General features: G+C 44.2%; 1 protein-coding gene across 2 annotated transcripts in view; it reads left to right on the forward strand.

Moving 5' to 3' along the window:
- The window catches only part of NPAS2 (neuronal PAS domain protein 2), a 107,081-nt gene that overhangs the window by 72,398 nt on the left and 21,068 nt on the right, over positions 1–13,615 (forward strand). For both annotated transcript variants that reach the window (XM_087758490.1, XM_087758491.1), the window contains exons 8-13: positions 7,068–7,186; positions 9,564–9,646; positions 10,537–10,643; positions 11,849–11,996; positions 12,593–12,674; positions 13,364–13,505. In XM_087758490.1, coding sequence (XP_087614616.1) covers positions 7,068–7,186; positions 9,564–9,646; positions 10,537–10,643; positions 11,849–11,996; positions 12,593–12,674; positions 13,364–13,505 — 681 coding nt within the window. The remainder of the gene's footprint in view (positions 1–7,067; positions 7,187–9,563; positions 9,647–10,536; positions 10,644–11,848; positions 11,997–12,592; positions 12,675–13,363; positions 13,506–13,615) is intronic.

The following is a 13,615-nucleotide window of genomic DNA, read 5'->3' on the forward strand; positions in this document are numbered from 1 at the left end:
GATCCACCGGGCTTCTTGCGTCAGCCAGCTGCACCCTGCGCAAGGCATGGGGGACATCAGCTCCAGCAAGCACCGTACGAACGCAGCTTTCCAGCCCCAGGGCTGGGGTCAAGCAGCTGTGCTTTGGCACAGGGACTTGCGGCACGGACACCTTTGAGCATCTGATGGGCACAGCGGTGGGCTGGATTCCCACCTCTGCTTGGCCCCCCACACCCCAGGGCACCCCGTTATTTGGCACTGTCCTGCCAGTCCACGCACCCTGGGGCTGTCATCTGCCAGCCCTGCCAGTAATTGCTCTCTTCTTCCTCCCATTAAATAAATACCTGTTCTCCAGCCAGCCCCCAGCCAGGCCAAGCGGGCAAGAAAGGCAGCGGTGGGAAGGGTGGTGGGGGAGAGACGTATCACTCTCGGGGCAGCGCTCATCCTCCGTGCGTAGGATCAGCTGGCCCCAAATCCTGCTTTTCGGAGGTGTTTGTGGAGGAAGGAAGCTAAGCTAAAGATAAGAAAAGAGTTAGTTGAGCATACTGTGGGGGAAGAAAGACAGAAATTGCAAATTAAGCTTAATTAGCAGGAGACGATCCTTATGAATGTATTCAAGAATGCTTTTCCCTGTAGCTTTTCACAGCAGTGGAAGTGTGAGCATGTTTTTACACGTGGGAGACTGATACAGGATGTTCTTCTCTAAATACAAATCTCTGCCGTTCCTTTTCAGCTGCCCGACGCCAAATCCTACCTTTGTTTCCAATGGTTTGGTGAGCGTACGCTGAGTCCGCCCTGCTTCTGCGTTCCGGCCGCAGGGACGCTGGAGCCCCTGTGGCTGGGGAGGCTCTTTTATCCCTGGGCAGGCTGGATCCCATCAGGATCCCATCAGGATACTAACTATTCCATTCTCATTAATGTAGGGTTGTGGCAGTGACAGTCCTGACGAATCTTTCACCTTCTCGCTTAACCTTGCTCATTGCTCGTATAATGGTGGTGCTTGGGGGAAGGGGGTCATGCGTGCTGGGGTCCCAGTGACCTTGCCCCCCTCCCTCCTCCCTCATACCTTCTCCATTAATCGCATTGTGACTTATGGCTGAGAACATCATATAAGGATGGTTTTGAATGGATTAATTTGAAGGACTGAGGCTTGGAAAGCCAGTTAGGGGCTTAGCTGCTCTCCCTAACTTTCATGGGAGCTCTGGGTCTTTAAAGGCCATTGTACTGAGATGCCAAAGAGAATCTTTTTTTTGCTAAAGCAGAACAAATACCTGATATCTATCAAGGTGACTTGTCACCAGGATTGCCATCAGGGAGCCAGATCATGCACAACCTACAGTGAACCCATGCTGCTCCCCCCGAGGAGCAGTCACTGGCACCTTTCCCCCATCCAAGAAGGGGCAAGGAGATGCATGTGCAAGCCCCAGATACTGCCTGGGAAAGTTCACGTAGCTCACGGCATGTGTTCAGTCTTTCAGAAGATCACTGTCCCTAGAGCTCCTGGGCTCAGCTATAGCTGGAGGCTAGAGGAGCTGCAAGGCCCAGTGCCAGGGTTAGCAGGAGGGTCCACGCTTGGGCTGGTCCCGGAGATGGTGTGCGGAGGCCATACTCTGTAACCCCTGCTGCAAGGACATTCCTGCAGCTGCATCTACACCAGACACGTGACACGAGCTGCCTGCACATGAGCGAACCGCCCTCAAATTAGCTGTGCCCAAGCGAGAGCGGCCGACCAGCCAAACAGCAATGTGAGCTGTGCAGAGTGACTGCATGAGTCACTGGCTGTGCTAAATCAAATACAAAAGATTTGATTTTCCATTTGGGAGGATTATATAATCATCATTAATTAAGCTTCAATGAGAAAAGCAGGACTATAACCTGATGCAAAGACTCAGTAGTCCCTTGAGAGGAGGGGAGGTGGCCCATGGGCCGCTCAGAAGAGGAAGGTGGAGTTCCCTCTTTGCTTCTATGATAAATGCCTACTTGCTCTCCGAGCAAAAGGGCTTTTTTTAATTTGCAAATAGGAACTCTTTCCAATATTTTATATATTTCAGGTTCTGGTCCTGTAGTCCAGATTTTAACAAGAGAGGTGAACATAGGCCAACATCTGAGGGAGCCGAGTGCCACCGCTGTACCTGTTGACCAGGAGTACCTGATAAGGGGCAGAGTCATGTCAGCATCACCAATGAATAACGCAGCGGCTCCCATCCAGTTTTGCCTGAAGGCTGAGAGGGGAGACAAGTAATAAAGATAACCCTCCCAAAAATCCAAGGAAATGCTTAGCTCCCAGTATAAAATGTCAAATTAAGTGAGAATAAATTATTTTACAAAGCCGCTTAATAGCTCACTCTGATAAGAAAAGATAAGGCGGGCTGGATTTATCCCTCCTGTGAAAATTGTTTGTACGTTTGTAAACAGAAAAAGATCTCTCATAATTATATAACCAAATATTGGCTTTGGTATCCTATTTCTGAGGTGACATACTTGCTTAAAAACTCCTGGAAGGATCAAAGCTGGAGTCCTGCCTTTCAAAGTGTTCACCAATATAAAAAAGGACCACCAGCATTTTTAAAGTGGCAGATCCATCCTTTCATCCAAAATGCCTGAAGTTTTCCTCTTAAAGGAGGAGATAGCTGTTATGTGAAAAGAGTTCCTGATCAAGTAATATAACTAAATATTATAGTAGAACGTAAAACTGTGCATTTTTGTTCCTAGTTACATGGAAACTCAGGAAGTATCTGGTTACTGGATGCTAATAATAGCAGATACTTTACTGTTAGCTGATATATCTCTTAGAGATAAGAATAACCATCAAGAAAATAATTACGCTGGGGAGAAAAAAAACCTTTTCACTCCCAGAACAATTAATTCAATCTGAATTCCTTTTTAAAAGAAATAAACAGATTTATACAGAAGATACATTGATCTTGAGCCTCCATAAGCATATGCAGAAACATCTGATAACAAGAATAATTCAAACTAAAGTGAATATTTTGATCAGAACCGACAGCCGCATCTTATTATTTACTGTTAACAATATTGTAGAAGCTGCAGCTAGCAATCTGCAGTGCTTGTGCTGGGCTCTCTATGGGCACTTAAGAAAAAAAGGCACCATTCCTGTCCTAAAGAATTTACTTGGGATTCATAACAACAGAGGATGGCGAGGGGAGAAACAAGAGGAGGAAAGAGGAGAGAGGAGATCAAAGTGGACAAGTGACGTCTGGACACCGTCACTGTTACTCATCCGAAGCTACTGGGTGCAGTCCAGCTTGCCATTAGCACTTTAGATTTCTTCATGATATATATTAATTGCTGAATATTCTGGTTTTCTGTGGTCGGAATTTATTTACACGCAACAATCTTGATTTTATCCTGGTCTGTTCAGCTTGTATTTTTTGAAATCACTGTTCAGTTTGTTTCACAGTCACTAAGACTGGTTCTTTAAACATTAATATCTACTAACAAAACAGGAAGGAGGGATTTCTTCTTTCAAATGGCATAAAGGAGAGGTTTGCTGTTACAGGAAGAATATGTTTTAAACATCCTAAGTTAAAATAAGATGACCAAGCAACCGACTGCTGTACTATTATTAACTGAATAATGTGGCATCTGGGTTGTTTTAAACATGTTTTCATTCATTTCATGTGGCATGATTTCTAACCCTAAGGATAAAAATCTTTTTGTCTATGGTAGTTAAGGGCTTGGTTCCTTATATATATTACTTATTTTTAACATCTTGTCCTTAGTGTCCTGGTCTTTTTTAAAAAAACCAAAACCAAACAACAACAAAAAAACCCTGTATATAGGCAAATCAGTTTCTTTCTGTCTTTTATATGACATTTGCAGGTAATTTAATATTTCTTCTACAAAAGAATTTTGTGGTAGCTCTAAGAGCAGCAGGTCTGATAGTTAACCGCAAAAACTTGAAATTCATGCTAAGGAGCATCAGCTAGCTGATATATATGAGACAACTGTTTCACCTTTCTGATTATGTATTTAGCTTTATCACATGACCTTCTAATTCCCTACTCAGGATATTTCGTCTAGATCATTTAATGGTGAAACACACATGCCCTCATTTACCCGAGCCCACCTGTTTATAGCCAGCTTACCATTTTCATCAGGTGCCTTCTGACAAAAGCACTCCAAGACCTGTATTTGTCTTATAAATGTTAGTATCATCATAGACTCAGGCTTCATTCTATATTTTCTATTCCACTGTTTTTCTGTGGTGCTCTCAGAAAGTTCGCTACCAAACTTTGCTACTTCAAGGTGTTGTGTTTTTTTTAAAGAGACTTGGAGAATTATAAAGTATGATTTTTCAGAAGGCATGCTTAAAAGATTATACCACGATTTTTTTTTTTAATTCATGTAATGATCTCTTTTTTTAACTACACTTTAAAATTTATCAACAAAATAAAATTCAAATTTGCTGACCAGCTGCAAGAGCAGAGCAAACCAGGCTGTGCAGACAGAGCTGTGGAAAGAACAGATACCAACAAAATAAGTCAAGCAGCAAAGTAATTCAGAAACAAATGTGTGATTTTTTTCTTTCAGTTATTGTAGTTGTTATTTTCAGACCAAGATGTACATTTCAAGGTGGTGGCTACCTGCCTGCATCATCGAGGCTTTTAGTGCTTGGGTTTTGTGAAGGGCAGCTGAGTATGGAGATGGCATAGTAGCTGTTCGAAGACTGGATGACTTTCAGCCAAGCCAGCTCTGTCTCATCTCCTTGGACTTATTCATTCACCGCCGCCAAGTTCAACATTCCCAAATGTTGTGATGAAATCCCAAATTTACTACATAGCTGTCCTATACGATAATCATTACCCTTTTAGTATTGCTTTTACCTCTTGGAAATATAATCCTATTCTGTAAATGCCACATTCAGGGATGTATTCTGCTCTCTTCTGAGAATACGTCTCAGGCTCATGGCTGTTTACATCAAACAGCTGATGTAAAAAAGCCATCTGCTCTCTTTGGTGCAACTTGGTCTCCACTCGGTCTCCGCTTTCTTCTGCAACTGGTGTCATTTGCAAGCCCATGGGTTCACTAACTAGGTTAACTTATCATACCTGTACTTCGGAGGCTGAATGTGCTGATCTTATTTTCCTATCTTAGAGCCCAGCCTGCAAACATTTGCTGCTGAACTTGGCTATTACAGAGAGAAATGGGCCCATTGACTTCAAATGTGACAACATATTATGTAATAAGCTCGGAAGTAACTTTTTACAATGCCCTTAATGTGGGTTTATAGCAATATCATTAATTTTTAAACAGGACTGACTACAGAAATCAACAGACTTGCACAAAATAATCATATATACTCTTTACTCAGGTTTCTCCTGTTTCCTGTAGCTCCTAACTCTTTCTTCTTTTTTTCTACCTCTTGTATTAATAATCCCATAGAAGCCCTCGTATATGCACATAACCCCAGGAGCAGAACAGGAATACATATTCCTAGGAAGTCCCCAGAGCAAGTGTGCTTTGCTGGTGAAAGGAGGAGAATTTTGCCCATATTTTTAATCTTAATATCCAGCCAGCATGCCCTCCAGACTCAACTGCAAGAGAGGGCTGTAATCTCTGTGGATGTTCACATCTGCATTGCCTTCTCAGATGAGGAATCTTTCTTCCCCTTTTTGGCGCAGTATATATTGTGTACACAGTGGCCTAATCACGGATATGAATTGTCCTCAGAGTACTTATTTTTCTGCCTTATATCCTGTTATCCCTATTAACAGCTGTGTATTGTTATTCTAAGGCTTTTAGTAGGTTGAACTGAAAAAAGCACATGTAATAAGTTGAGACTTCTTCCATCTCTACAATTCGTGCTAGTGATCTAAAGCCCAGTGCAGAAGCACCCCAAAATAAAAATTGCTAGCTATGTCCTCCCCAGATAGACAGAAAATTCTTCATTTTCACAGGAATGGACATGGTTATCCTTGCTTTGTCCTGTGCAGAAGAGACAAACTGTAGGAAATTTCATAAAGTTGGATATAGAGGCCTAATAGTAAGGAAAGATAGTTTCTTACTAGCATTAATTCCTATTAGCATTAGATTAACTCATATTGGGGAACTCCGGCTGCTAGACGGGATCTTCTCTGCCCCCATGGGAGACAGCCAGTTGGGCAGGGCAAAACCCCATGGGGCCAGCCCAGTTACCACTGCAGTTCAGCACACAGTTTTCCTTCACTGCTGTGGGAGTGGGATTACCATCTCTAAACAGCTCGGATGAAGATTTGGATGAAGAATTTGCGTTATGCCATTCTAACATGGGACTGTGGGCTAGCTTAAGGCAACACGTTCTTTTGGCAACACATTTCTGTGGCAGGAGGTGCTAGCGGGCCCTCAAAGCAACACAAGAGCCATGCAATCACAGAAGACAGATAAAAAAAAACATACATGAAATCTGTAGCCACATCGCATCCAGTTTTTCCTTCTGCCCAGTGTTTCAGGAGACAGCAGGCCATCTGCAGACTCACCAGAAATGCCCAGCTCTGGAAGCCCAGTGCCATACACGGGGTCCTCTTTGCTCTTCTTTAAAACAAGGAGAACTTGGGCACACTGGGGACGGTTCTCCTTAGATGCAGAAGGGGAAGGTGCACTTCAGCAGCCCCGAATCACAAGCAGCCTCTTGCCAGCTCGACGAAGCCTCACTGGCTGTGGGCCCTGGTGTTTTGCCACTGATGACTTGACGAACTCTTTCCAGCTACCTCCCTTGCCAATGCTTTTTTTCACTGCCTCATGGAAGTTAGTGCGCTAGGCATGCCGAAGCGTATATTTTTTTCTTGTGAGTGGTGAAAAAGAGCAATTGGATGCATGGGGTTTTATGGTTTATGCTCTGTAATAAGGTTTGGCCTTATTTTTATCAGGATTAACCTATAAGATTCATACTTGAAGTTAAGCTCTGATGTCTTTCTGCCTAACATGACTGACTTGAATTTAAATATATGCATATCAGCTTTAAAAGCTTTTAAAGCACCTCTCTGAATAAAATTATTATTAGTATGCTTCAAGTGTGCAAAATATTCAGGGAGAGCAAATCTCATATGAGGCATGACTCTGGGTCCTGTTTTTTTTTCCCTACCTAGTGCCTAACTCCACGTGCAATGGCTTTGATGAGGCTGTCCCAAGGGCTTACAGAACATCCCCAGGAAAGCAGGTCTGCTTTGTTGCGACTGTTCGTTTGGCAACGCCTCAGTTTTTAAAGGTAAGTGCATACCCTGGATCCCATTCATTTCAGAACTTCTCAAAACACTTTCAGATAGGGTGACACACAAAGTTCTTAATTTTGCTAATTGAATGGATTACAGATATCACATTTCATGCACAAAAATCCAGTGAAGAGGATTATCAGTGCGAGCCAGGATCTGCAGAAGTGGTGTCACTTCTGCCCCCCTTGCATGGGAAATGGAAACCCTCGTTGCATTAGAAATAGCAAAGTCACTTTGAAAGTGGGTTCTTCGTTGCTGCTTTCTGTTACTGCGATGGGACAGTGTATAGTTGGCCACAACGCTTTCATTTTTGCCCCTCGGTGTCTTCGGGTGACTGCTGCTAGGTTTCCTCCTCCCAAATCCTGGTAGTAAGCTGCTTCTGGAAATAAGGATAGACCACCCGACCTTGTGCCTGGCACTGTGGTTCCCTAATTAACAAACATGAGCTACTGCATCAGGCGTCCCGTCCTCAGAGGTTAAGAGATTAAAAAGTCTAATTGAGACCTAGCCGGTGTGAAATCACTGTTCCCTTGGCCTGGCTCCATTACTGCTCAGGGACCTGCAGGGCACTCTCAACTGATTCATGGCCTCGGCAGGCAAGTAGAGTCCCTTCTGGGTAAGTAAGTGAGGACACTTCCCATAAATCTTAACCACAGTAATCATATTAGCAGTAGAGGGTGGAGTTAAGGTTTTCCGGGAACCCTGAAAGCAAATTCCCTTGTCTTTGGGTAGCTAACATCTCAAAATAAACAGGGAAACGAAATGAGCTGCACATGGCAATGAGCTGCCCAGTGCTAGGGGAGAGAAGGTGTTAGCTGCCGGGAAACCCTGAGCACCGATCTCTTCAGTTCACCTGGATGACTCATTTAACCCCCAGTCTTGACTTCCTCCTCTAAAATGAAGGCAAAAATATTTACCTGACTGGCTAAGCAAGGCAGAATCAGCGTTTTGGTTGCACACAGCAATGTCTGCATGTTGCACCTTGAATTTTAGGGTATATGTTCTTGGCATCAGCATGGATTTTGGTGTAAACTGGAGGAGGGGAGAGAGGAATTTAAGGTATGCGTGAAGCCTTTTGCTGCTGTACGGTCAGCAACTTTAATCAACTTTGTGAGTATTGATATGTATCAAAGAAATGCTTGATGGCAGTGCACCGCAGCTTTTCCTTTGGTCTCAAGAGGGTTTAAAACATTGGTGGCCTGAAAGACTTCTCTCCCTGAGAGTGACAGCAGAGAGAGAAGTGGCAGAGGAGACGATGAGAGGGTGTCACTTGCACAGGGGGATGTGGCACCAGGGAGCGGGGGGACAGCAGCACTGGGGGCCAGCGGTCAGGCTGTCCTTACCAGTGACAATGGAGAACCTCCTGCAGGAGGGACATGGGAGACACGGTAACTCTGGATGCAGCCAAATCCGGAGCACTGATGTTGGCAAGTCCCATCCAGGGGTCTCCAGGCTGACAGCTCATGGAGATGGAGCTGCCCCTGCAAACCGTCATTGGGAGAGGAGAGGTCGGCAGAGGGGAGCTGCGAGCAGGCTGGGAGCTGGCCGTGGGGCACGCAGCCAGCCCCAGCCCATGCACGGGTGTGCACCGCGGTGCCATCCTTCCTCCCCTTCCGACCTCCACCCAACAACGAATCGCTGCCAACTACGTCCTGATCCCCATCCCTCTGGGCCAAGGATGTCCTGCCTCGCAGACAGCCCTGTGCCCTGCCTCCTGTAATTCACTTATTAATTATCATTCTCATGAGAGCTAAGGGCTGCTGTGAGTTATAAGGGCCAGCTTCTTCTCACCTGGCACCAGGGTGCCACCACAGGAGTGAAACGCAAGGCAAAACTGCCACCTTTCACCCTGAAAAGGCATTTCCACCTCCGCGGCACGTAGCGTCCCCAGCTATTGAGTGGGAAGGAGAGTGTCCCCCTTTCTCAAAGAGGGCTTGGAGAGCAGACGTCCAATAGGGCCAGGCAAGGGAAGTGGGTATCTTAAGTAACACAAAGAGAGCGAGGAAAGACGTGGCAAACCCAGGTGGGACCAAGCACAGGCTGGATGTTGGGAAGGGGCATTGCCCCTCGGGGCCGTGGGGAGCACAGCTGTCACAGCCTGGGCACTGCTTCAAAGCCATAAAAACTTTGGCACCCCAAGGAACAGTCATGGCTCTCAAGTCCATGTGCAATCACAAGTTCTTCTCCCCAACTCCTGCAAAAATGTTGGCATGGATAAATACAATAGATAGATAGTTCTCTGGAATTGCCAAAACACATGTGAATCCTCTGTTTTCTCCTCTTATGCACCGTATATTTATAGCTAACAAAATTTAGATGAAGCAGAGGGGTGAAGCCGCAACTCTCAGTAAGCTGGCTTTCTTCACCATACAGGAGATGTGCATCGTGGAAGAACCTCTGGAGGAATTCACATCAAGACACAGTCTGGAGTGGAAATTTTTATTCCTGGATCACAGGTTGGTGGCAAGAAAAGCACTCCTGGTTGTGTTCGGTGCTTGTCTACTGCTATTTTCCTAAGTGCAATTCTCTCAAATAGTGTTACATTTCACATCTAAACAGGAGGGCAACCACTGAAATTCCTACAAAAGATGATATTTACTATTTCACCCTGCATTTATTTTTATCAGTCTTTTAAAACAAAACTACTCTGTTTCTCAGGCTGAATTTATGATTAGCTTGTTCTTGTTTGCTTTAAAAATATCAATGGACCAAAGTCTGTCACACGGCAAAATCATCTAATTGTTATAATAATATAATAATTCTTTCCAAATCCCGCCATTGATTGTGCGTGTGCAAATCCCACCGAGTTGCAGAGGGAAAGTCTGCGCTGGCCTGAGGCAACCGCGCTGGCAAAGGTACAAAGCAACTGCCTCAGCACACCACGGACGAGCTCTGCAGACACCCAGAGGGAAGTGGCACAGATGATCTCCCCTCCTACTCCCCTAGGCCCGGCAGACCATGGCTTCCTATCACCTTGCCACGTGTTCTTCCCCGTGCAGGGACTGCGGGAGCCACAGCAGAGCCCCTGACCAAGAAACAGCCAGGGAATGGCTCCCTCACAGCAGGTTCTTGTGTGAAGGTCCCTGAGAAGCTGAGTTGCTTTCCACAACCACATTTTCCCTGGAAAGATGGGGTTGTCGTGGCCTTGTCCTGGGGGGAAGGTGCTGTGCCCAGCCGGGCATCCCAGGCACAAGGAGGGGGAAAGTCAGGATCCAGTCCCCTGGGTTGGACAACTGTACACCGATGAGCAAGAGCAGATCTGGGCTTTTTACATATCCATGTCAGCATGCAGAACTGCTGTTTCTTTCATGGTTTATGAATTCACTCATATTGTCCCTAACTGCAGAGCACCGCCGATTATAGGTTACTTGCCTTTTGAAGTGCTGGGTACTTCTGGCTACGACTATTACCATATAGATGACCTAGAGCTGCTGGCAAGGTGCCACGAACACTGTAAGTATCGCATAGCCCAGGCTCCTGTGGAGTCACTGGGACACCTCTTTTCAGTGAAATGTAGTTTCAGTTAAAATTGGTTTAAACTTGGATGGTGCGGTTTGACCCTTGCCTCACGTCTGTATGTCTTAGCGGAGTTATAGCAGATTGGGGGCACTGCAGCAGATCGGCATCTGGGCCAGACTTATCAAGCTCTGAAAAATACAATTTTAACTTCTGTATCCCCAGAAGCAGTCAGCGAGACTCACTGAATGGATAAAATACACCAGATTAGACACCTGCTCTGCTAGTAAAGAATATACAGGAATAGTTCAAGCAATCTCAGAGGAGATCCTATTTTCTAAAATTGTGGTGGATTTTTTACCCTAATGTTGTTCACTGTGTATTTGGGATTACCTGTGGTTATTTAAATATAGTCTATTAAGATTTAATTGAAAAACTCTTTCACTAAGTAAAGAAAATGAGGCAATGCTTTTCAAATATTTGCTTACAGAACTGGCTGGAATATCTCAGCTTACCGCCTCTGGATGTCCTGAAAATATCCCGTCAACATTAGGTTTTCTATGTTGACATTGAAATATAGAAAGGCTAAATATGTGCATATTTGGGCACCCCTTGAAATCACTGGGGGAAAAAAGCAGAGATTAATTTTGTTGGTGAATCTTTAAAACCTTTAATATACCCCAGTTTACTGCACTTTGAATTCTTGCCAGTCTGGGAATTTTCTTTCCGTTTCAAATGGTTTTTGTCTTTGCACAATGTTATCTCCTATACTCACTTCATTCTGCAGAGAATACTCCTCTTTTCAAGCATTTTTATCCTGTACTTTTCTGCTATAGAACTTAAGATGATCACTCTTAGAAATTAATCCCAGACGCCTAATTAAGCAGTATGTGATCAGCACATAAACCAGGGTAAGATCTATGTTTAAGTTGTAGCAGACATTAATGCATTAGTGTCCAAAGTTAAGGTTAATTGTACCGCGTAGGATGTACCGTTCGAAGTGTCAGAAGAAGATACCTACTGATCTTTATGATATTTGCTCTACCACACAACTGACAGGGCCATGCACTCAAAAGGTACTTAGGCTCCTGTCTCCCTTGGGAATCGCTGGGGCCATGGATATTTTTGTCACTCTTTTCACATTTCATGTCATTTTCATATCGGAAATTGTGCTACAAGCTGTGTGTATTTTCTGCTGACAGTGATGCAGTTTGGCAAGGGGAAGTCGTGCTGCTACCGGTTTCTGACCAAAGGACAGCAGTGGATCTGGCTCCAGACCCATTACTATATCACCTACCACCAGTGGAACTCCAAGCCAGAGTTCATTGTATGCACACACATGGTGGTAAGGTATGGAAACTCCTGTCAACCGGCGGGGACATAAAGGACAGTAAGATAAGGGCATCCTCAAGACTGCCAACATTTTCTCTTAGAAACATGTCTTTTATGCAACAAAAATGAAGCCTGAACTCTCTGAAGGAAATACGTTCGTTACAAAAAAAATGATCAGACTAAACCTTACTTTATGCTAAGCTTGATTTGTCAATCACGAGTTTAGGGGCAGATTAACTGGTGTGTTTTTCCATTTTGTGCAAAAATAGGGAATAGACAGATCCCTTAACTGTTTGCTTCCTCTAATCCTTACATTGCTTTTAAAGAGATGTGTGGAAGCTTTCCAATGAAGTTATGAAGTAGTTGTAGGATGTGAACTTGATCTTTATATATACACTTCTTTAACGTACTTTTTGCCATCAAGAAGACAGGAACAGAGCAAAAACTGAAAATGAAAAGTCTCTCAAATGTTATTCCGTAGCTTTTAAGTGTTTTTTCAGCTGTTCATTTAAACTGTAAAATGTTACAATAATTTGTTCCTCCACTTGCTTAAAGCACGTTTTATGAAAGATAACAATACCGTGTCGATACGTAGAATTATATTTTCTGTTCAGTTATGCAGATGTTCGGGTGGAGAGGAGACAGGAGATGGGCTTGGAAGAAGTGTCCTCAGAGGTTGTGTCCTCAGCACTAAAGGTACAATGAGACAAGCTTTTTTCATGAATATATGTAGTAATCACAACTTGTTCCTATGTTAACATCAGTGAAGAGTCCAGCATTGTCTTTCTGGGTGGATTCCCCCAACTTCAGAATTCATTGCTCACTTGAATAATTTTAAAGTAAATTGGATAAGCTCACAAAAGGCTAAACCTGGAGATCAGTAACAGTGACAAATTAAGTGGAACATGGGCAGGGGCAATGTGAGGTATCTCCACCTTTCCTTGGTGAGGTACTACAGTTTAAAGATTCATTTGGACGTGTTCTGGCAATCAGCCTTCTTGGCTACATCTCAGTGATCTGCTGAGAGAAGAAAGAAAAGCTCCTCCTCGGTGCACGGCTGAGTGTCTCAGAGAGGTTGCAGTTGCCGTCACATCCGACTGAATGCAAAAGAAAGATTCAGAAAAACACCTGAAGGCACAAAATGACTATGGCAGTACCTTGCTCTTTATTTCCAGCTCAGTGATAGCTCTTTGTAAAATGCATTAGTTAGATGCTATTTGGAAGGGACATTGACACCTGTGCCCAGGTCTACTGCTGGGATTAGTTCTGCTCAAGTTATTTTAGGCCAGCCAAAGAACTGGGTGTGCAACCACTACTAGATGCATTTCAAAATGTTTTCACCCTGACAGATGCAATAGGTATTCCCTTTTTTTTGTTTGTTTTAGGACAGTGGCACCAGCTTGGATCCTGAACAGCACTTTAATGCACTTGATATTGGTGCCTCAATCCTCAGCGCTAGTCGGACACCCTCAGTATCATCCAGGAGCTCACCAAAATCTTCCCACACACCCAAGTCGGACCCAGCCTGTGAGTGGCATTCCTGGGTTACTGCATTATTTTTAATTTAGCCAAGTTACAGAATGTATGCCTATACACCACAGCTGCTAATTTAACAGTTATTTATGAGGTATCGATGA

Source organism: Nipponia nippon, unplaced genomic scaffold (assembly GCF_047370975.1).
Source record: "Nipponia nippon isolate SJK-2023a ecotype South Korea unplaced genomic scaffold, ASM4737097v1 scaffold_2, whole genome shotgun sequence".
Classification (NCBI taxonomy): Eukaryota; Metazoa; Chordata; class Aves; order Pelecaniformes; family Threskiornithidae; genus Nipponia; species Nipponia nippon.